General features: G+C 36.3%; 1 protein-coding gene across 13 annotated transcripts in view; it reads right to left on the reverse strand.

The window, feature by feature from the left end:
- Positions 1-22,517, reverse strand: part of ZPLD1 (zona pellucida like domain containing 1) — a 335,829-nt gene that overhangs the window by 26,121 nt on the left and 287,191 nt on the right. For all 13 annotated transcript variants that reach the window (XM_077774868.1, XM_077774866.1, XM_077774861.1 and 10 more), the window contains 4 exons: positions 21,885-21,998; positions 7,330-7,550; positions 3,866-4,047; positions 2,443-2,515 (listed from right to left, as the gene is read on the reverse strand). In XM_077774868.1, the coding sequence (XP_077630994.1) occupies positions 2,443-2,515; positions 3,866-4,047; positions 7,330-7,550; positions 21,885-21,990 (582 nt within the window). In that variant the 5' untranslated portion in view covers positions 21,991-21,998. The remainder of the gene's footprint in view (positions 1-2,442; positions 2,516-3,865; positions 4,048-7,329; positions 7,551-21,884; positions 21,999-22,517) is intronic.

The following is a 22,517-nucleotide window of genomic DNA, read 5'->3' on the forward strand; positions in this document are numbered from 1 at the left end:
AAATAATAAATATGATTTCAGATCAATTAGTGAAAGTAAACCAAAATGTTTTTCTCTTGTAAATTACTAGGGCTTTTTTCCCCCATTATTACAATATAATTGACTATATTACCTATGCTGTAATTTTCATCTTTGTGACTTATTTATTTAATTTATACATGGGAACATGTATAAATTACTAGTTTGGTAGTGCTCTGTAACATGGCAAAATACTATGACCATGTCATGTTAAAAAAGTAGTTCGGGGAGTGAAACTCTTCTATATGATAGAGTAATGATGAGTGCAAGTCATCATGAATTTGTCAAAACCCAAAAAATATACATGAAGAGTGAAACTCAATGTAAACACTTCAGTTAATGTATCAATATGGATATTATAACAAATATACCTCCAAATTCAAGGTGTAAATAATAAAGGAAATTGTGTACAGGCACATGAAGTCTGTGGGAACTCTGTACTTTCAGATCAGTTTTTCTGTAAACCGAAAACCTCTCTAAAAATGGTCTATTAATTAAAAAGCATACTTTATGGAGAAATGGTTCAATTTTATTAAGTCAAAATTCAGTTTAACTTTTTAATTCCACCATTAATGATGTCTTTATTGCAAACTGGCTAAAAATGAGATGTGTCTATTGTTTTCTGAAATATTTTTCTTCATCCTGTTCTCATCAGAGATCTTAAGATGTTAAGTCTTGTCAAATAAAAAGCGTGAGACATCAAAACAAATGAGATGTGTTTTGACATTACCTATTTCATTTATAGTCTGATATCAAACAATTGGTTACCTTTTTATCATAGAATTAAAATCTTAAGGTTATCACCAAATTATAGGCTTTTATTTAGCATTAAGATGCCAGAAAGTTTTTGGAGTGTCTGGGTGGCTCAGTTAGTTAAGCATCTGACTTTGACTCAGGTCATGTTCTCACAGTTTGTGAATTCGAGCCTCCTGTCAGGCTCAGAGCTGCCTGCTTCAGATTCCATGTCTCCCTCTCTTTCTGCCCCTTCTCTCTCTCTCTCAAAAATAAATAAATGTTAAAAAAATTTTTTTAAAGATGCTAGAAAGTTTTTGAAGGATTATGTCTTATTAACAATAAGAGAAGACTATTTCCAATGATAAAGGAAAGACCCTTAGAGCAAAGCTCTCAACAAATCTATGCTTCTAATTTTTATTTGCTGCTTTTCCAGTAAGGGAATGGTTTAATTTCACAAACAATAATGGTGTTATTAAATACCATTTGGGTATATATATTTTTTTACTTTTTTAAAATTAGGCGTTTTCATCTTTGTTTCACTCAAAAATAATCAATAATGCTGAACCCAAACCAGTCACCTCAATTCTACCTCAGGATATATAAATTCATGTATAAATCAGCAGATAGAAACTTCCCAATTCAAAAATACTGCTCAAAACAATAATAAATATCTGACCATATTGATAATGAATACTGGCACGTATTTGCTGAGTGCTATAGAACCAAGTAAGTTGGCAGTTTCTCCCTGCAGAGGAAAGTTTAGAAATGACAGAAAGGCCATCTTCATTCCAACACATTTTAATTTGTTGTTTAGAACTCAGTGGTGTCAGACTACAAACTTATAAACACGATTTTTTTAAATGCCTTTGGAAAATGTCCTACTACAATATTTATAGCTCATTATATTCAAAGTATAAAGCACTGACTTTTAAATCAGTTGCATGAATTATAACTCAGTGCCATGATGACATGAATAATAATGTAAAAATCAGATTCATAATTTACAAAAATGTTGGTTGATAGATTGAAAAATTGATATTTAAATCAGGCATTTAAAATGTATGAATAAAAATTTTTAATCAACATGAAAATATCATTTGGGGGATTAATGTTAGAGTTATAAATAGAAATCCATGTATTTTTCACGTTTTGCTGCCGCTGCCGATATTTACATGACAAGAGTTTAGACAATACTATGTAGTCAACCCAAACTATTTCAAATTTGACAGAATTGTCATCAGCCGAAATCCATTTTAAAAATATTAACACATTCATCACCAAGCATGCCCTCAAGGGAAGTATCATTTGGACTTTTCCTATCTTTTTATCACAAAAATATTACTTCTAACATCTTGACCCTGACTATGGCTACACACACACACACACACACACACACACACACACACACACAAATATATACATATAAATGTAGATAGACTTAGAATAACTATGTAGAATCACATTTACAAAATAAAATCTAAGTCATTTATCAACTTTTAGAAAACAATGGAGTTTTTAGTATACCTTTATCACTAGGATATATAAAAATGGTAGTAAAGATGGATAAATGTTACCAAAGTATAACGAGGTTAATGTGGCTTTTGGTAGATCTTGATATAAAATCCATCCACAGAAATGGCTCCTCAGAACAGTGAGAGAGAACATAACATCCGTCACCCATCAACTTACATTATAAAGGAGCAGGTTCAAAGTGCTGACAAATGTACCATTGTTCTCTCTCACAGAAATAGCAGCTGAGGACCTAAAACAGATTTAGAAACAGGAAAGCATTGATAGATTTTAAATTAAAAGTTTCAGTTATGCCTTAATGTTAGATTTAAGGCACTAAAAGTCTTGAGTAAGCTTGACATACTTTTACCTGGGTCTGGAGTAGGCACATGATTTAAATCACTGAATATATCAAAAAGCAAGAGAGACCAAATAAAGACAAACTGTTCTTTATGATCTTTTTACTTATAAAGTCATCTTTCCATTTTGCAATTCATATATGAGACTTTAAAGAAAAAATGTCATTCCAATATAATTTGAATCTGACACAAATACATTTTCATCAACCCCATTAGAAGTTTCATGATATCAGGGATTTTGTTTTACTTTGTTCACTGCTAGAACATTGCTTGGTACATAGGAGAAGTATAATAAATATTTATTGAATAAATGAATGCTTTTCTGTGTACACTCCGGCTCAGGGATTTGTTTACTGGGAAAGTGAAGTAGAGCAGAGTGAGATTGTGACACCCTCATGGCCCACTTCCCTCCACACCTGTATCCTTTAGACTCAAAGCCTTTCTTTTCTTGTTCTCCAAGTCTTGCTTTTCACCAAGATATTTATCATCATTGTGCCATTAAAACCAGCTGTGACCATTTTTTTATCTGAAACAGAATGTGGCCTCCACGTTCCCTCATGACTAAGATTAAACAATAACGACACCTTTGTGATAGCAAGCCCTAGAACTGGAAAAATAAAATTTTCACTCAGTCACCCCACTTCATCAAAAATATTTGACAAATCCAGATGACCACTGTAACATGGATATAACCTTGTCTTGGAGTATGTCCTTTGGGAAAAATGAATGAATACATGATTATAAACAGTCCATATCTGAAGCTCCTTAGCTCTGGGTGAGGCCACCTTGGGGGACCATGAGTACTTGTGCAGTTGACATCTCAGCAAGAGGCATGGAGTCCCCAGATTCTGAGGCATCAGAGAGACTGAAGCCAAGAAGGACCCAAAAAATCAGTGACTGTTCTATACAATGAAAAGAGGACACCTTCTGGACTGCATAAGCACTTAGAGTTCTCAGTGTTCAGCAATTCTCAGAGGAGTGAGAAGAACCCCCAGGCAGACATCTGACTAGTTTGAACTAGTTTTAATTTGGGGTAAATATATACACCTGATCTGTTGATAGGGGTCATAACAACATTAAATAGACAGACAGACAGAAAGATAGATAGATAAGACTTAATATGGTTTCCAATACTTTGAGTTTGGCTATTCTCAACAAATCCTGCTGTCTTTCTAAGTCCCTTCAGGGAGAAAAAAATGACTCAAACATAAAGACAGAATGTGAAACTAAGAATAGTTACTTACGAGGCAAGCTGGGTATTATTAACCAGGTATTCCAACGGATAACTACAACTAAATTTGTAAAGCAGTCCAGGTAGATAGCTGATGATTGTTGGTGGGTCTGGAGTATCAATGTATCCAGAAATATTTCCTATTTGTACTGAAGTTGCATTCCCATAAGCACTGACTCCAGGAATTGTGGATACCTATTGGAATGGTAGATCAAGTTCAATGATTAAATAGTTGTATATAAATCTAGGCATTTCCCATATGCAAAATAAAACATTGGACCAGATCATTTCTTTCTTTTTTTAAAAAAATTAATGTTTATTTATTTTTGAGATAGAGAAAGAGACAGAATGTGAGTGGGGGAGGGGCAGAGAGAGAGGAAGACACAGAATCTGAAGCAGGTTCCAGGCTCTGAGCTGTTAGCACAGATCCCAACACAGGACTCGAACTCAAGAACCATGAGATCACGACCTGAGCCAAAGTGGGACGCTTAACCGACTGAGCCATCCAGGTGCTCCTAGACCAGGTCATTTCTAGAGTTTGTTTCAACTACAACATTGCATGGATTTGACATTATATGTATATAATGCTAGTTATAAGTGATTAATATGTCTTTTAACTAAATACAACTTCATATTCACCAAAGATACTATTCATATTTCATAAATAAGAAAGGAGAGAGAGTACATGTTGAGAGTGCTACAATGAGTCATTTAAAAATGTTCACCGGTAAAGCCCAAATTCTGTGACATGGCTTAAAATATCTCTGTTTCCCACTTTAGCTTCATATCCCTGTAATCACACACTTGGTTAACAATTTGAAGCAGGGGCGCCTGGGTGGCTCAGTCTCCTAAACGTCATACTCTTAATTTTAGCTCAGGTGGCGATCTCACTGTGAGTTTGAGTCCTGTCGGGGTAGCCAGCTTGGGATTCTCTCTCTGCCCTTCCCCCCTGCATATCTCTCTCTCTCTCTCTCTCAAAATAAATTAAAACATTTAAAATTTTTTAAAAAATGCCCCAGCCAGCCACAAGGCCCTCTATAAGGTTTTGTGCATGCTCTCTCTGCCTCCTTTCTCCCCAACTTCACCTGACATCTCCTGCTCCTTCCCTGGATCTCATCAGCTTCCCTAGGCAACTTCCTGACTGTCCTACAACAATGCTCGTCTCCATCATAGGAGGAGTCACAGTGCGTTGAGTGGTCTCATAAACTGGCAGTCCCCTTCACCATAATCAGAGCTCTTTGTGGGTAGGGAGTTCCCTTAGCCTTTGCCTTTGCATGGTCAGCATCACACAGTGACACCAGGAGCTTGGGACTCCTGAGATAAATTTTGACCAAATGCATTAAGGTCACAGTTTTTTTCTGATGGTCCATCTGAGGGTCTCCCTCTCTGGTATATACATGGAGATTCTCATCCCTTTCCAGGGTAATAGTTCATAGATGGGTTTCAAGGGGATGAACTCCCAGACTTTATATTAAAATATTGTCCATATGTGTATTTTCCTGACACCGATTAGCTCTCATTGTATTATTCAATCCCATTAAAATTTAAGAACCACCACTTTAGGAATAATCAATAATGCTCTTGACTTTCATAATAATGTTCTTGACTTTTCATAGAGGAATACAGCTCCTCCCATTACATAAACTACAATATGATGCTCAATAAATACTTGTAGCAGGTATTATGGAAATCTATAACACTTACTTTTCAACAATAGAATAAACTTTAAGCAGGAACCTAGGAGTACACAGGCAAAGCTGAGGCAATTATCTAGCTAATTCATGAACAGAGCCAGAATCATTATAATTGAAAACACTTTTTATTCCAATCCAGTGACGTAATAGTCTACTTAATTTTTCCCATGTAGGATTGTCCCTGGAGCAAATTCCAAAGCTGGTGACATCTATGCAAAACTGAAAGTATAAGCAAATCTTCGCCTCCTCTCACATTTGTCTGACTGACTAGCTAAACATACCAACTTTGTGAAAACAGAGCAAATAAAACACACATACACATATGTAGCAATTTTTATACCTAAATTATTCAGCTTAAAAAAAAGTAAACAGCAAGTGTGTGCACACACGCACAGACATGTGCACACACACACAGATGCTTTGCCTGGCACTTCTCCTGAACTGTTTTCTTGGCAATAGGGCAAAACTTAACTCTAGAGAAGAAACTGCCATGAAGGAAGGACCCTAGAGCACAGTGGGAGGAGGGAAAGTCTGGCTCTCCACGTGGGTTTCTCCTTCCACAAGGAAACACAGACATGTAATAATCAGCCTGCATCACACTCCCTCAGGCCCACCTCATAACCTCTCTGTGCACAACTCAGAGAGATGAATAAATGTATTTAATAAAAAGAGTCAACAATGCTCAAGCTGCAGGCTTGGAAATGGTCATGGGCACAATATTCTAACTACCCCCTGGGAAAAGATAAAGAAGGAAATCAGAGAAATCTTTTTCCTGTCTCCCATCTCCCATCAAGTCTTAGAAACCCTGTCCTTAGAGGAATTAAGCCTTCCCCTTTAATCCCAAATAAAAATTTATGAAGAAGAAAAGCCAGCATCTCCTCGTTCACTGGGCTAAATGGTCACACTCACTGTATCTCCTTTTTGTCTGTGCTAGGATTTACCAATAAGATTACATTCAAAGAAGCAAAATGAAAAATAGTGTTCAATGAATCTCAGTGCAATACCCCTCAAATCACAATATTTATATTTCAAATTTTTATTCTTGGGAAAATCAATTCCTTATTCAATTCCTGTGTGTGTGTGTGTGTGTGTGTGTGTGTGTGTGTGTTCAGTGCAAGCATAAATAAACGAATAGAGTAGACTAGTGGCTCTGTTTGGGGATGGAAATATTTGATTTTCACAATGACTAGAGAGATTTCCTTTTCTGAACAATCTACTGGGATTTCATGAGTAAGACTGAGTATGAAAAACATTTTGAAACTCAAAGGACAGTCCCACACAATGGAGAATATTACGCCAGAAATGCTGACAGTCCTCTTTCACACAACACTGGTTTGGATCATTCCACAGTAAACATGAACCCTAGGAGAGTGTAGGCTTCCCGCTCTATATTTTATCTTTCTTTCTGAATGAGGTCACTAAGAGGCAATAGGTCTAGGGATCCATTGTCCAACTCGCTGGAACAAACAATTTCTGTGTGATAAGACAGTTCCATAAAAAGCATGAGAAACATAGGTAATGATAAAACATAGATAAATATTCATCAATGTCACTCGTCGCTGTGACATCTTGAGCCCCTCCACTGCTCAGCTACAATAAGCAGAACCATTACTGGAAAATAAAACTGTATGTTTGAAGCCTCACACAGGAAAAGGAAGGGATTTGTTCAGTTTTATTGGAATTTCTTCCTCAAAGATAGATTGGGCTTCTGATGACTTCATGAAATGGGGAGAGATTTTTGTTGTGACCCCAAACCTAGCACAGGAGTTTACACTCATCTTACCACTAAGCTGTTTCCACAGCCCTCCAAGGTGCTGAGATTGATGATGAAAATGACCACCGCGGGAAAGGTGTTGTTATTGATGAACCCCCTGCAGTGGGAGTCCCCATGCCTTCCGTTCAGTGCCAGATCCGTTTCAGAATAACCCGAGAAAAGTACTGTGCAAAAATTAATCTTCATTGTAATGGCCTGCACCCCACAGTAGACATTGATGTCTCTTTCGGCTGAAATAAAATATATAGAAAACAAATATTAGTCACAAAAGCACAGTGCAGCATATAAGGATAACTATAACATTCCCTGATGTAGTTACTCATCACCTCAGTCTGTTTAACTCATTCCTATGTTTGAATATGCCATAATCCAATGCAAAAGCTGTTAAGACAGGTCGCTAGGGAAAATATAGTCTTAAATTTAGTTATTTAGGAGTTATAAAACATTCTGTTTCTTTGTGTTTGGTATATAGTAGATTTGCATTAAATGTCAGTTGAGTGTTACAGAATGATTAGAGAACTGAGGGAGGGAAATCAGGTTTGCAGAGAAAATTCAGAACTAGAGTAATTATCTGAATTATTCAGATAACCTGTCTAGAGTAGAGAGAATCACTGCAAGTGATAAGTTTTCCCAAGTGTAAGGAAGACACAGTTAAAATCCCTCACAAGCCATATTGCTGAGCATTTTGGTGTTTTGTAACCCATCTTTCCCAGGATGGAGAAACATAAGCCATCCGTCAGAATTCCATTTTATTTTGCCTATATTAAAGTACTCTAGGGAGAAAGGAATGAAAACAAATGTGCTGATACTACCAACAAAAATGCATAAGAAAATTTTGCCAATGACGATGCCAAAATAAAAGGAATGAACTACGCATGGAAATTTAAAACAACATTTTCCCAGTTTCCATGACTACTCCATGAGTTATCAGTGATGGGATCCACCAGGTCTGTACAGGTGACTGTGCACACACACACAAGCTTTTCATATCTCTATGTAGTTATTTTTCTACATGTAATGAAAATATATGTAGCCAATGGAGAGGTTGGCTGCTAGGCAATTCCCCAGAGGAAGAAACTTATTTTAATTGTTTTTGGTAACTGTTACAAGTTTAATCATGTGCCAAAAGATGCATGAAGTCCTAACCCGTAGTCTTTCAGAATGTGACCTTATTTGGAAATAGGGTCACTGTAGATGTAATTAGCTTAGATAAGGTTACACTGGAATAAGGTGGATCTCTAATCCAAAATGACTTGTCTTTATAAAAGGAATGCCATGTGAAGAGACAGAGACATAAGAATGATGCTATGTGAAGACACAGAATTGGAGTTACACATCAACAGTTGAAGAATGCCAAAGATTGCCAGCAAACCACCAGAAGCTAGGAGAGGCAAGGAAGGATTCTACCCAGAGCATCAGAGGGAACATTGCCCTGCTGATACCTTGATTTTGAACTTCTAGTCTGCAGAACTCTGAGGCGATAAGTTTCTGTTTGAAGTCACCCTGTTTGTATCACTTTGTTATGGCAGCCTTAGGAAATTAACGCAGCAAGCTTGCCACTTTTTAACACTCCATTTTACCACTTAGATAAAGAATCAAGGGGTGCCTGGGTAGCTCAGTAAGATGAGTGTCCAACTTCAGCTCAGGTCATGATCTCACAGTTCGTGGGTTCGAGCCCCACATCAGGCTTTGTGCTGAGAGCTTGCTCAGAGCCTGGAGCTTCAGATTCTGAGTCTCCTTCTCTCTCTGCCCCTCCTCCAATCATGCATTGTCTTATTCTGTCTCTCAAATATAAATAAATGCAAAAAAAATTTTAAAGAGTCAAAAACAAGCATCAGATTTTCTAAATGTGAATATAAACAAAATAAAAACCGACTAAGCTATTCAGAAAAATAAATCCAATTGTTCAAAAAAGGAAAAACAAGCAAACTAAAAGATAATTTTAGTGAGATGATGTTCACCTAAGTAATCTGCAAATATCATTCAATTTATGGCATAGAATTAATTCACTTAAATACCACAATTATAATCTAAGCGTAAAAGTGTTCAACAGCATATTTCTTTGGAGTATTCATTCTCCATTGTGGTTTTTGATGGCTAAGTGAGTCATATTTTGAGAATGTGAATAAGTAAAAATGAAAATTTCTATGTTTCGCTATGATTTTAAACTCATCACAAAAAGAAAGAAAATCTTTTTCATGGTTAAAGTTAGAGAGAAAGATGGAAGATCTTTTTCATGGCCAAAAAGCAAATATTAGTCTAGTTGTTATAGAAAACTCCAAGCAATATTCCCTTTGTAGGTGAATTCATTATGAAGTACATAGGAAATAATAAGTACTACTTATAATTGGGAGAATCTCTTTGTTAGCTTTCAGCAACATTAGCTGTTTAAATGCAACCATAACTTTTAATGATGTTCTTTACTAAAATAATAGAGTTCATTTTAGTAAATGAATGTCTACAATCTTCAAATATATACATAATATATACATTTAAGTTTATTTATTTTGAGAGAGAGTGCATGCACACACATGCAAGCTGGGAAGGGGCAGAGGGAGAGGGAGAGAGAATCCCAATCAGACTCTGTGCTGTCCACACAGAGCTCAATGTGGGGCTCAATCTTACGAACATGACCTGAACCAGAATCAGAAATTGGTCGCTTAATCGACTGAGCCACCCAGGCTTCCACATCTTATATCAATTGATTGCACTCCATCTACATGCTATTCCTTCGCTCATGCCACCATTATCTCTTGGCCTAGAATATTACATTAGCTTCTTAACTGGCTCCTTTATTTCCACTCTTAACCCTCTCTAATTAGTACAGCTGTTAATATATGAATCCAATCATATATTTACGTCAAATCTTGCCTCTGCTCAGATCTTCAAAGCTATTCGTTTCACTCAGACCAAAATTCTAGATCTTGAACCACATCCTCAAGACTCCCCTTGATCTGCCATCTTCTTATCTCTGCATTCATATCTCTCTCCCTACCAGCCCCTTGCTCCCCATGTTTGTTTCACTGAACTCTTTTGCAGTTTTCTAAATGCATCACCTTGAGTGATGAAAGCCAGAGTAGTTGTTACCTCCTGGGATGGAATTGTCTAGAATAGGAGAAACAAGGACATTTTGTGGAGTGATAAAAATGTCCTCTCTTGATCTGGGTAGTAGTTACATGAGTGTATTCATATGTTAAAGAAAAACAAGGTGCACCCTTAAAATTGGTGCATCTTATTTTATATAAATTATTCCTCCACAAAACGCTGTGAGCATTTTAAAAAGCCTAGTACAGATTTGCACAAGGCCCTTAATCAATGCTCTTTTCTCTGCTTAGGATGCTCTTCATACCCCCAGTCTTTGTCTAATTAACTCCTATTTATTCTTCAGGTCTTAAATTTCATTGTTCTTTCCCCCAAAGAGTTTCCAGATCCCAAATCTAAATTATGCCACTCCATTATCCTGTCATATAGCCTTAAAATCATGTAGACATTTGTGTACTTGTATATTTGTCTTCTCTATAAGCTGAGAGTCCTGGATTGCAGAAAGCTATAATACTCATTGATGTGAGTAATTAATTAATTAATCACATGTAATATTGGAACAACAGACAGCACTAAGGATTTACAAAGAAGTCGTTCTTGTTCTCAGATCATAGTCCATAAGAGGAGATAGCTGTGGCCCAGTGTGACAGAAAGATTGGGTAGAGAACTTTGGGGCAGTACAGAAAGTGAACCTCACCTACACCCGCTGGTTAGGAGCAGCCTCCTGGAGAAGATGCCATTGACCTGAGTTTTGAAGTATCAATAGGGGTTAGCAATATAAAGGAGTGGAAATTTTATAACACAGAGGGGGCAGTGTGAATAACAATACAAGTGTGAAATATACTGAGGCTTGGTTGAGAGCTGGACAGCTCTGTTTTCATTAGAATTTAAAATACGAAGGAGGAAATGGCAGAAAATGAGGTCAAGTGGCAAACACATAGGCAAAACCACAGGTAACCTTTTCATACAAAATGGTCTCTGTAAGATAACAAAATATCTACCTCAATGTCAGATCAAATCTTAGCTTCCAGGGAGTTTACTAAGAACTCTCTTGATGTCCAGTGGATAGAGAATTAGTATCACTGCATTACTTGGAATATCACAAATGTATTGAAGTGAATACATATCATTAAATATGTTACAGAGAGGTAGTATCATTCCCTGTAGTTTAAACCAACTGAAGACTTCAGTTTCTTCACCTTTGTTTGAGAGGAATTAACTGATACTTAGAATAGTTTTATAAATAGCAAAGATTACTTTGTCCAGATGTAGAGCTCTCTTCAGCTTTCTGTGTTTAACTGAAGGCTTGTAACTCCCGAAATGGAACTGAATTTGCTACAAACTGATCCCACTAGGAGATATTATAACAAGAGAAAGGTTTTTCGCAGTGTAAGAAAAGAGATCTGTTCAAATCCATCCTAACCCAGTTTTCTAAAGACTTCTCACCGTCCCTTCAGAGAAACACATTTTTTCCTAGTTGTAGATACTAAAGACATCCATTCAGCACAACTTTTCCATTTGTGAAGCTTTGTGGAGGGAGAAAGGATACTTTAAGTTGCCAAAGGGCAATTTCTGCCAAAAGAAGAGAATTTTTTTTCTCAGAGTTCATGAATAACAGTTGTTCTTGACAACTAAAATTTTTTGGAGCCTTTTTATTGTCTAATCTCTGGACTGAGTTGCTATACCCTTTTGAACAACACTTGAGTATGAAACAACTCAGTAAGTACAAGTTAAAAACAAAAATATCAAGGAATAGATACCTTTAGATTTTTGACTTTTAGTGCTTTATGGTTAAAGGCTCAAAGCATTATTAAAATGGCAGGCCAGCTTCGAGCTTATGTGCAGTTACACTGCCAAAATGGCAATTTTCCCCCTGATGTTTTAACTAAGTTAAACTTTCCATAAGACTAAAAAAAAAAATGCAGCATTAAATTGAATTCAGGGAAAAAGAAAGAAATGCTCTGCAGTTATCTTACCTATCAATCGGGCAATGATTTTATCTCACAATTTTGAAAATATACAAATTTTTAATATACTGTCACACTGTCAACCATCTATCTTACCACATATAAAAATGTGTCTAGATTTGGAGTTGAGAGAGTACTGTTACCATATAAATGGGAATAAAGAGAGGATGAATCCACTTATACATATGAATAAAAATCTCGTTCTACTTCTCCATTCCCAATAAAGTTCCATTCCTGGAATATCTAACTACACGTTTCCCTTTAGACACAATCATTGACAATATATTTGTAGCATATCATTCATATATCTAACAAGTATATCTAACTTTGTTCTTTTCTTCAATGGTTCTATACTTGACTAGCTTAATTTCAATGGCACCCAGATGAAGCTAAAGATCCCTAGCTTTTGATAGACCGAAGGATTTTCATATCATCTCAATACTGTTGAGACCTACATTTCTTTCACTAGTATCAGAATATTTATTTTAACATTTTCTAATTGTTTCCTGGAATAATCAGAGCACAGATCAATACAGTTGTTCAAATAATTTACACACACATATTCCATAATACAAACATGGCAACATCCCTCAAAATTGGGCTGTCGGTTGGTACTCAGCCCCACAAAGCAGTGGCTCAAAATATTCTTTCACCACTGGTCTGAAAATGTAAAATTCTGCATGAAAATCAGCAACTCTGAGGTCAGTACATAATATTTTTTAAAAAGGTGAGGTACACAGGAGTTTAAAACACAAAATCAGAGCCGTCAGTTTTACATAAGCTAGAGGCTATTGTTCCTATTTAGTTTCCAGACCTAAACTACATGCCAATTCATGTCAACAAAGTATTTTTTAAAACCATTTATTGTATACACATTACATGTCAGTTTCTGTACTAGAATCTGAAGATAAAGGCATTAGTAGACTCCTTTACTTCATGATGCTCGTGTTTGATTAGAGGAGACAGAAAAATGAGATGATTATAACACAGCTTGATAAAGATGTTATACCATGTTATATACAACCAAGTCTCCATAAAGGAGGAGCGCTTGGAAGGGATTGTTGAGAAGAAATAAAATTATTCCAATGGGCTAAATTCTTTAAGAAAATGATTAGGTGACGGCATGAAGTGAAAGGGATCTCAAACTGAAACTCAGATTTCTAGCTTTAGTGGGTGTCTAGATTATTTCCTGAGATAAAGAATGCAGGAAGGAAAAAGGAAAAACTCAGTTTTTGAGGGGCTGAGGTATATGTGGGACACTCAAATAGAAATGTACAACAGGTAGTCAGAAATATGAATCTATTATTTGGAGAATAGAAAAGACTGAAAAATATAAATTTAAGAATCACTAAATACTCAATATATTACTAATACATAATGATAATAGGTGAAATACCCAATGACAGTATTCAAGTAAGAGGAGAAATAAACTGAAAACAGAAAAATAATATCTATGCTGTCCAGTAATGACACTTTCCCTCATTTCCCAATGGAAAGTGGTTGTTCTCCTGCACTGTATCTTGCAAACCTTTAACTGTGACTCTACTGTTCTGCTTATATTATATCTGAGAATGGATATTCACTTTCTCAGTAGATTATGAACTCATTGAAAGCTATGGATTTCCCCAGAGTGCCTAACAAGCACTCAGCAAATGTATATTAAAATATTATTAATTCAATTCCTTCACAAACAGCACACATGGTTTCTAACTTTTAATAATGAGTTGTAAGATTCACAAATATGCATGCAATTAATACAGTTTCATCTTGAATGTTCATCCAGAACGCATATTTCCTATCTGTACTCTGCCACGTGCCTGAGATGATTCTTGTTTTTTGAGTTTCAGACAAACATCGATATCTTTAATGTCAGATATTTTCTGACTTCCAATTGAGAAAATTCAACCCATTAAGTATTATGAAATTAATAGATCTTTTTCTATTTTGGGGGGTATTTAACCTTTTAAAATAAATTAGTCTTGGTAACTAATTACCTTGCCTTATTATTAATAATGATTTTTTAAAATTATTTTCCCTTAACAGTGATAGATTTACTGATTCCTATTGTCATTAATAGCAAATAAATGCATGACAGCCACCTGGCATTGACATACACAGGAACAACACAAAGCAAGCAAGATGACATGAGTACCATGCTCTAACCAGCACTTCTTCTACTGTGCATGTATATACTACCGGCACATCTTATTAAAATGCAGATTCTGATTCAGTAGACCTGGGTTGGGGCCTGATCTGTGTGTTTCTCACAAGCCCCCTGGTGACACCAATGCCACAAGTCTCTTAATCAGTTGAACTGCTTAGTCACTTTGGGCAGAAGCTAACCCTTGGGGTGGATTCTATCTAGTAGACTTAAGCACGGCCACCAAATACTGATTTGTATGATTTACATGCTGACAAAAGGGAAAAGGTTGGTTGAAAAGAGATGAGAGAAAGGGAGAGAGAGGGGGGAGGAGGAATAATGAGGGAGAAGATGCCTTTCCTTGTCTGAGGAACTGTATTTTTTTTTAATTTATTTATTTCTGAAAGAGAGAGAGAGAGAGACAGAGAGAGAGGGAGAAGGCAGGAGAGGGGCAGAGAGAGAGAATCCCAAGCAGGCTCCGTGCTGTCAGCACAGAGCCAGACATGGGGATCGACCTCATGGACAGTGAGATCATGACCTAAACTGAAATCAAGAGGTGCCCTGAACTGGTTTTGAATCTCAGTGAAAGAGGGTTCATAAAAACTTTCATGAGCCTGAGTCAAATAAATCTATTTGAGTGCTCAGGTGGCTGTGTGTGAAACAGTTGGGAATAGAATCAGTTTTCTACCCCCACTTCTACTCCATTCCGTAAACCACAGCAGTTTAATAATAACAGGAGGGGTACCTCAATGGCAACTATGCCGTGAGCACTCTCCAGAACAACTGAAAGATCACAGGGTGGGGGTCGGTGTCTGTTGTGAGCAAGTGGGGCTCTGTGCAGGTCGGACGCATGTGCTCCTGTGAATAGGATTATACCTCTATTCATGCGCTGGCTTAGATGCACTTAGAAGTAGCATTGGGTTGAAACTGATAGTATCAACCAAAACCTGTTCAATATAACAGGAGGAACCTATTCCGTATGCTGGAGTGCATTGCTTTGTAGTGCCATAGAAAGCTAACCTGCAACTAATCGACTTCCTGAACTCCAACAGACATTCTAAAACTAATTTATACTATCTTCACAGATTATAAGAGTAACTTATATATCATTTCCATTTCTATCTCTGTAAAATGAGAGGAGTAATATTTGGCACTATATAAACTTAAAATTGCTGAGAGAACAGATGCTATGTCCATTGTTTTAACTCATTTTTTAAAGATACTTTTCCTCTTAACAAGATTTTATAGGGGCGCCTGGGTGGCTCAGTCAGTTAAGCGTCCGACTTTGGCTCAGGTCATGATCTCACGATACATAGGTTTGAGCCCCACGTCAGGCTCTGTGCTGACAGCTCAGGGCCTGGAGCCTGCTTCAGATTCTGTGTCTCCCTCTCTCTCTGCCCCTCCCTGCTCTCTCTCTGTCTCTGTCTCTCAAAATAAAATAAAGACATAAAAAATTTTTTTTAAAGATTTTATACAATATCAAGGTTTTGGTGCTAAAAGAGCAAGAACTCCTAAAGGGGTATTGATTTTCATCTACACAAAATACCAGCAGCTGATGAAGAATTTAAGGTGGATTAGGAATTCAAGTTTCCTCTGTACACCGAATCTGGGTTTCTTGCCACCTTGGTTTTTCACATCTGTTTCTAATTAGCAAATACAAGCTGTTGTTTCTAGTGCCTCAGGAAATTCATATGCAGTCTAAGGCAAATTTTGCAGACTTATATTCACACTAGCTGCCCTATGTTCTCTGGAACCAGAAGAGATTGGTCATCTTTTTCTGGCAGGAGAAAGCATATGGGTTTTACTTATACAAGCAGAGGAAGTGAAAAACTCATGTAATAAAGAACTTCATTATTGAAATAAAGAAGGGGGTGGACTCTGAAATATTCAGTCACTGAACTTGCTTGCCACTGCATTTTATCACTTAGATTAATCAGGAAGTGATCGCTGCCTGGATCACTTCTTCTGCCTCATCTGGTCTAGTAATTGTAGTCACAGGTGCAAGGTAGAAGGCAGGCATCGCCTGGGCAACTTGGAGACCAAAACACTACTACTATGTAGAAAGGCAGGAGAATTGGTCTTTCTTAACATAGAAAGGCCAAAACATGTTCCCTTGAATAATTAGTCCATTATCCACTCTTTGTCTTTGGGCACAGAGAAATGCAATGGTTAAGCAAAGCCTAACACAATATTGGAGTTCATTTTCTTTGACCAACCTCTAAATTCTGGTAAATTTGTGATGTTTAATTTTATTTCCTATGAAACATTGCTGTTTATTGAAATATTAATTGGTATTGTAGGAAAAAAGATTTCCTTAGTCAAGTAGGTACTAAAAAGACTAAACAACTTCTCCTATTATATGATTTTTCAGATTCCTTAATGTGTAATTCTATCGTGATTCTGTTAAATTTGTATTCAGAATTCACTTTAGGGCATCATGGTTTGATGGAAAGAGTCTTGGTTTTATACCTCTGTCAATTTCTAGCTTTGCATCATTAAACAAACGCTAATCCTCAATTTCCCATTATAAAATGATTTTAAAAGATTTTATAGGTTTGTCTAAGGAATACAAGAAAGAATTAGTAATGTGTGTATCATTCAATACATGGATTGATTAGTGTTTACATAGAATACAAATAGTTTAAATAGAATACAAAATGACAATTTATGTAACACTGACTTATATTTAGTTTCCCATGAGTGGTTAGTTCACCATAAGACAGTGTCAGGCCACCAAATTTCTGGTACCAGAAGCTTAATCTTTCCTTGATTGTCATTAAAGACTTCTTAGAAGCTAAGGAAAAGNTTAAAGATGAAAGATGTTATTGCCTTTGCTGGACATGAAGAACATTTGTAAAGTTTCCAGGTCTGCAATAACTTTCTGGAAATGTCTCAGTGTACTGTTTCTTGTAAAACAGTTTTCCCTGGAAAAAAGCTCAGTTCCATTGTTTTCCACACTCAAAAAAAAAAAAAAAAAAGAAAAGGAGATAGTTCCAGAAGGTGTTTGTCAGTCATAGAGGCCAAATGCATTTATCCACATATTTAATTTAGGGCAAATAATTCTATGGTACTCTAAAAGTCAACTGTGGTTTGAATTTTATTCTGGGAAGAGCACTACCATAATGCCAGTGGAGTATAAGTCTGTTCCCTGCTATTAGCTTGGATAGTCAAGAGTTAACTACCTTTAAAATTAAATGGTATCCCTTTAAATTTAAAATGAATTAGACCATGGCAGTTCCCTAGGTCCAAGGATAAATGCCATGGAAATTAAGGAAAATAGTTCTAATGTCATGAAACAGCAAAGGTCAGATAGGGTGAGATGATTACTTTCATCATTATTAACATTACTTTGCATTTAGATAGCCCCTCTCCTTTGCCAGACTCATTCTCATTCTATCCCATGGCTTACTATCTAAGAAGCTCGTGGAGGTCCTGATGACATGAAGGGTGATCCTGATGTGGAAGAGAAGCCAAAAGTCAAGAGGGGAGTGAGCAATTAACCTTTATGCTTTATTTGCTCACTCTGGTCTTCTGCAAACAACCTGCAAAAATAGGCTCACTTGAAAATAACACCTCTATAGACTTAAAGCCTCTCCTGGGACTTTGGAGTTATTGGATCTCAGATTTTTTTAATATAGATTTTACATTGTAATAAATAAATTGCGTGTGTGTGTGTGTGTGTGTGTGTGTGTGTGCATGTACATTTGGAAAGTCTGGGTATTTGCTGTCTAAGTGGGACAGTACTAAAAGTGCTAACATGTATAAGGTCAAATACAAATTAAAAACAAGAGGTTTAATTCTCCCTGTTTAGAATAAGCAAAGAAACTTCTCCCTTCCTTTTCTTAAACCATTTACACCAGAAAACCTGTAATTCTAAATACTTTCTCTTTTCTTTGAAATGTATAAGTCCTTTGAAGACTAGATAGGCCTCTGTCTGCTGTATGACCTGGGAATCTTATTCAAAGATCTGGGAACCATCTCTTGAAAGTATAAACATCAAGGAAAATAACACTCCAACCTCACAGTTTCTGTGGGAGAACAGGATCCTAACCCGGGAGGAAGCATGGCTCCAAATTACAAAAGTACTTCCTTTTGTAAAGGTATGAGTTTACTTTTCCTCTAGATAAAGCCAATGTGCTAACACAGATGGTCATCCCAATCACCAGGTATATTTAGAATGAACTATATGTGACAAATGATGCTGTCAAGTCCTCTTATTTGAGGACTAGTTATGGTATCTTGAAAATATATGTAATGGGTTGTATCTGCTTGGCTATATGAAAGAGCAAGATTTCTCTCTGCAATCTCTTGATAGATTGCTTACAATGAACATCACATTCTGGTTAATGCTTGCTCAATGATAAGTGTTTTCATCTCTACTATCTTACAGAGAGCATTTCTGGATTGGGGGAAGATTTTATTTTTAATTTTATTTCCTAACATAGGACTATGCTTTTAATTGGAATAATGGGCTAAGGAAAATAATAGTATATTTTATGTCAGTTGTTCTTACCTTAAATGCATGGTAGACTCTTCTGCAGGGTTTAAAATACAGATTCCCAGCACCACAATCAGAGATTTGGACAATACATATTTGGTATAAAACAGTAAACAGTTTTGGGCTAAAACACTTTTAATAACCATCCCAGGTAATTTTGATGTAGGTGGTCAGTGGGCACCATTGTAACTGAATGTTTTAACATCATTTTTTAAATGTACCATATTTCCCTATGCTGTCCTTCTCACTTCCTGGCTCATTTACCTCTTTTATTTACCTTTTCAAGTATATACGTACAACATCAGCTAGATCTCTGCCCAGTAATCTTTTTAAATTTTGGTCTCCTCTTTATGCATAACAGAATAAGGCTTGGCCACTTTCCCTAGGTCCCAGCCAGACCTCTGGGCCCTCACTCTCCTGAGGGCCTTTGCCTCCCATGTCACAATTAGTATCCTTCAACTTCGCTGTCCATGTCTTTTATTTTTCCTTCTCTCCTAAATCAAGGTAACAACTACCAGTTTCCCAACTTCAACTTCTCCACCTGTACCTTTGCTCTTTCCCATATTTTTTTTCCTCATTACATCAATTATTTCCTTATTGGTATTCCCCATACTTTTCCTTTATTTGTGTATACTCAATTGCTTCTAGTTCTCTAATCCCTAAATCTTACTAAATTGTTGGCTCAGTTTACTTGTCTCTTTCCCTCACTACCAAAGTTATCTAAAGAGTAGTCTATTTTCCTACTTTTAAGTTTCCTATACCCTCACTCATTACTCACTCACTGCACGGGGACACAGATCCCACACAGTTATCTTCGGTATCAACCTCTCTATATTTTCTACTATTGGATAGAGGCTGCCATTATAAATTCTAGAAGCTCCTCAAACTCATTATTTCCCAGACCAAACTTTCTTTCTAAAACATCCATGTGCCCTAAACTTTTGGTGTCAGTAGTATCAACATGCAGTTATCCAAGTTCATAACATCATCTAAGACATCATATCATCTTCTCTCTCACCTCCCCAATGGAACCAATTCTCAAACTCTGTTGAGTCCACCACAAAAATATCTCTTAAGATTTGTCTCCTGCCCCTGTTCCCACTGACACTGCCTTTGTGACATTTCTCTCTGCCTCCAGTTTCTTCCAACTTCATTCTATCTTTTGCTTTTCCCAGTGTTGGCTTTCTAAAACAAAATATGGCCATGTCAGATGCTTAGAAGAATACCTTTAAAAAGGACTTAATGGCTCTTCAAATTTTGTTTGCTGACAAAATAGACAAAATACTTCACACAAATAACATACAAAGTCTTTTTGCCCAGACAACTGAACCTGAATGTACTCAAACCTTTAGCTCTAATCGGTTTATAGACTATACAGGAAAAGAGGAGTGTGTTAAATGACACATTGAAGCTGCATCAACCAGATCAAAAGTCAGAATTCCACAAAACAAATGACCATATTACTTGAAGAGATAAGCAGCATTTTAGAAAAGCAAGGGACAGTGAGAAACTGTTATAAATTAAAATAGGTTAAAGACACATGTCAACAAGTGCACTGTATGGATGTTTTAGAGACAATTTAGCTGAGTATTAGATAATATATTAAGGGATTATTGTTAGCTTTATTAGCCATGTACATGAAGGGTGAAGATTTTGTTTGAGTTCTTTTCCATCAGATATACCTTCTGAAGATGAATAATGAATTCACCTTAAAATATTCAAGAAACGACAGTGGTAAGAGGCAGAGAGAGATGAAGCAAAATTTATGTGTTGATAACTGATGAAATTAGATGATCAGTACAATTGCTTGTTTTACTAATCTCTACTTTTGTGTATGTTTGAATTTTCCATCCCCCCAAAAAATTTTTAAAGGCCCTCCTGGATAGTACTCAAAATCATTAACAACCCTTCTTAGAATACCTTGCTAGACTTACCTTTAGATACTCCCTACCCTGAACTGAAGGTTGTTCTCACCGTGCCAAGCGCCTGCATACCAAGTCTGGGCTCCTGAAGACATTCCTACACACTCTGGCCCTTATTCAGGAGAAATTCAAATTACCTGTCTTCATATAAATTAAAAATCCCACACCAACTACACAACTACCTACTGATTGCTCTTTACAAGTATGCTGTTCCTCAGGCATGCTCTGAACACAGGAGTACCGGCAGGCTTGAGAAATATAAAACATGACAGAAAGCATTTCCATTTGCATGGCAAACTTGGAAAAGTGATTTCAGACTCTCTGTTTTTATTTTGTAAATGTTTAACTGTGATTCTATAACTTTAGCTGATATAAAAATGATGAATGCTTAAATGGAAAGCTGATAATTCAGTAAGTAATCTTCTCATTGAATACAGATTTTAGAAACCTGTGGGATATGTCCATCAATACAGTCAAAATCTCATATCTGTCACAATACTGATGGTGGCTGAACCATGCATTCTGAAGTTGGCCTGTGTGCTTTGGTAATGACCAATACTGCATTGAAATAATTTTTTTTTTGAGTAATGTCCTATATTTCACATTTTCTTAAATATTATTCCTAAGTATATCTATTAGCATACAGTGACAATTTGGAAAGTCTGAATTAACTTATGGGGAAGAAAAAGGCATCAATTAGGCAAATTTTGATGAAATTAGCCTCTCCTTATTCTATCACCCAATAGCCAATAATTTTCACATTTGTGAGCAGCCATTATAATAATATTAACTATGATGAACACTTTGTATGTTAATGTGGATATAAATTACAATTCCAGAAAAATGTCTTTTGTCATTTGCCACTTGTTAATATCCACTTAACATAGATGGATATCCACCCCCCTCCATTTTCCATATGTATTTAAGCGCCTTACTATTCAAACATGGTCACTCTTTCATGATACAATTAAAGAAAAGATTAGGTTCATACTTACCAGGAAATCTACTGTGGAGGTTGGCATCACAGTTGTAGCCATTAAACTGAGCAGATCCCAGAAGCACTCTACTTGTTAGAAGCAACATCAACCATACTTGTTCCATTGCAAAACCTGGAAAAGAGTTACTAATCATGTGGACATCACGAGCCTTCACTCTTACTTGCTGAAAAGATTGAGGCTGATCTGAGCTCACTGTTAGATAGGCTGGCAGTCTATATCCTTACAGGCAAACCTCATTTAATGCCTAAGAATGATGAAAAACAATTATCAGCAACAAGGTAGAAATTTTGGTTACAATATTTGAAAATTATTTCCACTCTTTGCTGTCAGTTTGCTAAGAGTGACAAATCCAGGCTTTTGTAGTGGAAGAACTAACATATAAGTAATAAAGTTTGCAAAAGAAAATGTGTTATATGTAGGAAGAACTCAAACCAAATATTTAACAGATTAGAACAGTATAGTTGGACAATCGACCAATGTAGAAACAACTCTATACTTTAAAATACCAATATGCATAAAGTAAAAGGGATTCAACACTCAATACTTGATTCTCAGAGAATTCTTGATACTCTTAACGATTAAATAATGTCAGGAAAATTTTCCCCTCAACAAAGGAATTCCAGACTAGTG

Source organism: Crocuta crocuta, unplaced genomic scaffold (genome assembly GCF_008692635.1).
Source record: "Crocuta crocuta isolate KB4526 unplaced genomic scaffold, BGI_CrCroc_1.0 scaffold6, whole genome shotgun sequence".
NCBI classification, from domain to species: Eukaryota; Metazoa; Chordata; class Mammalia; order Carnivora; family Hyaenidae; genus Crocuta; species Crocuta crocuta.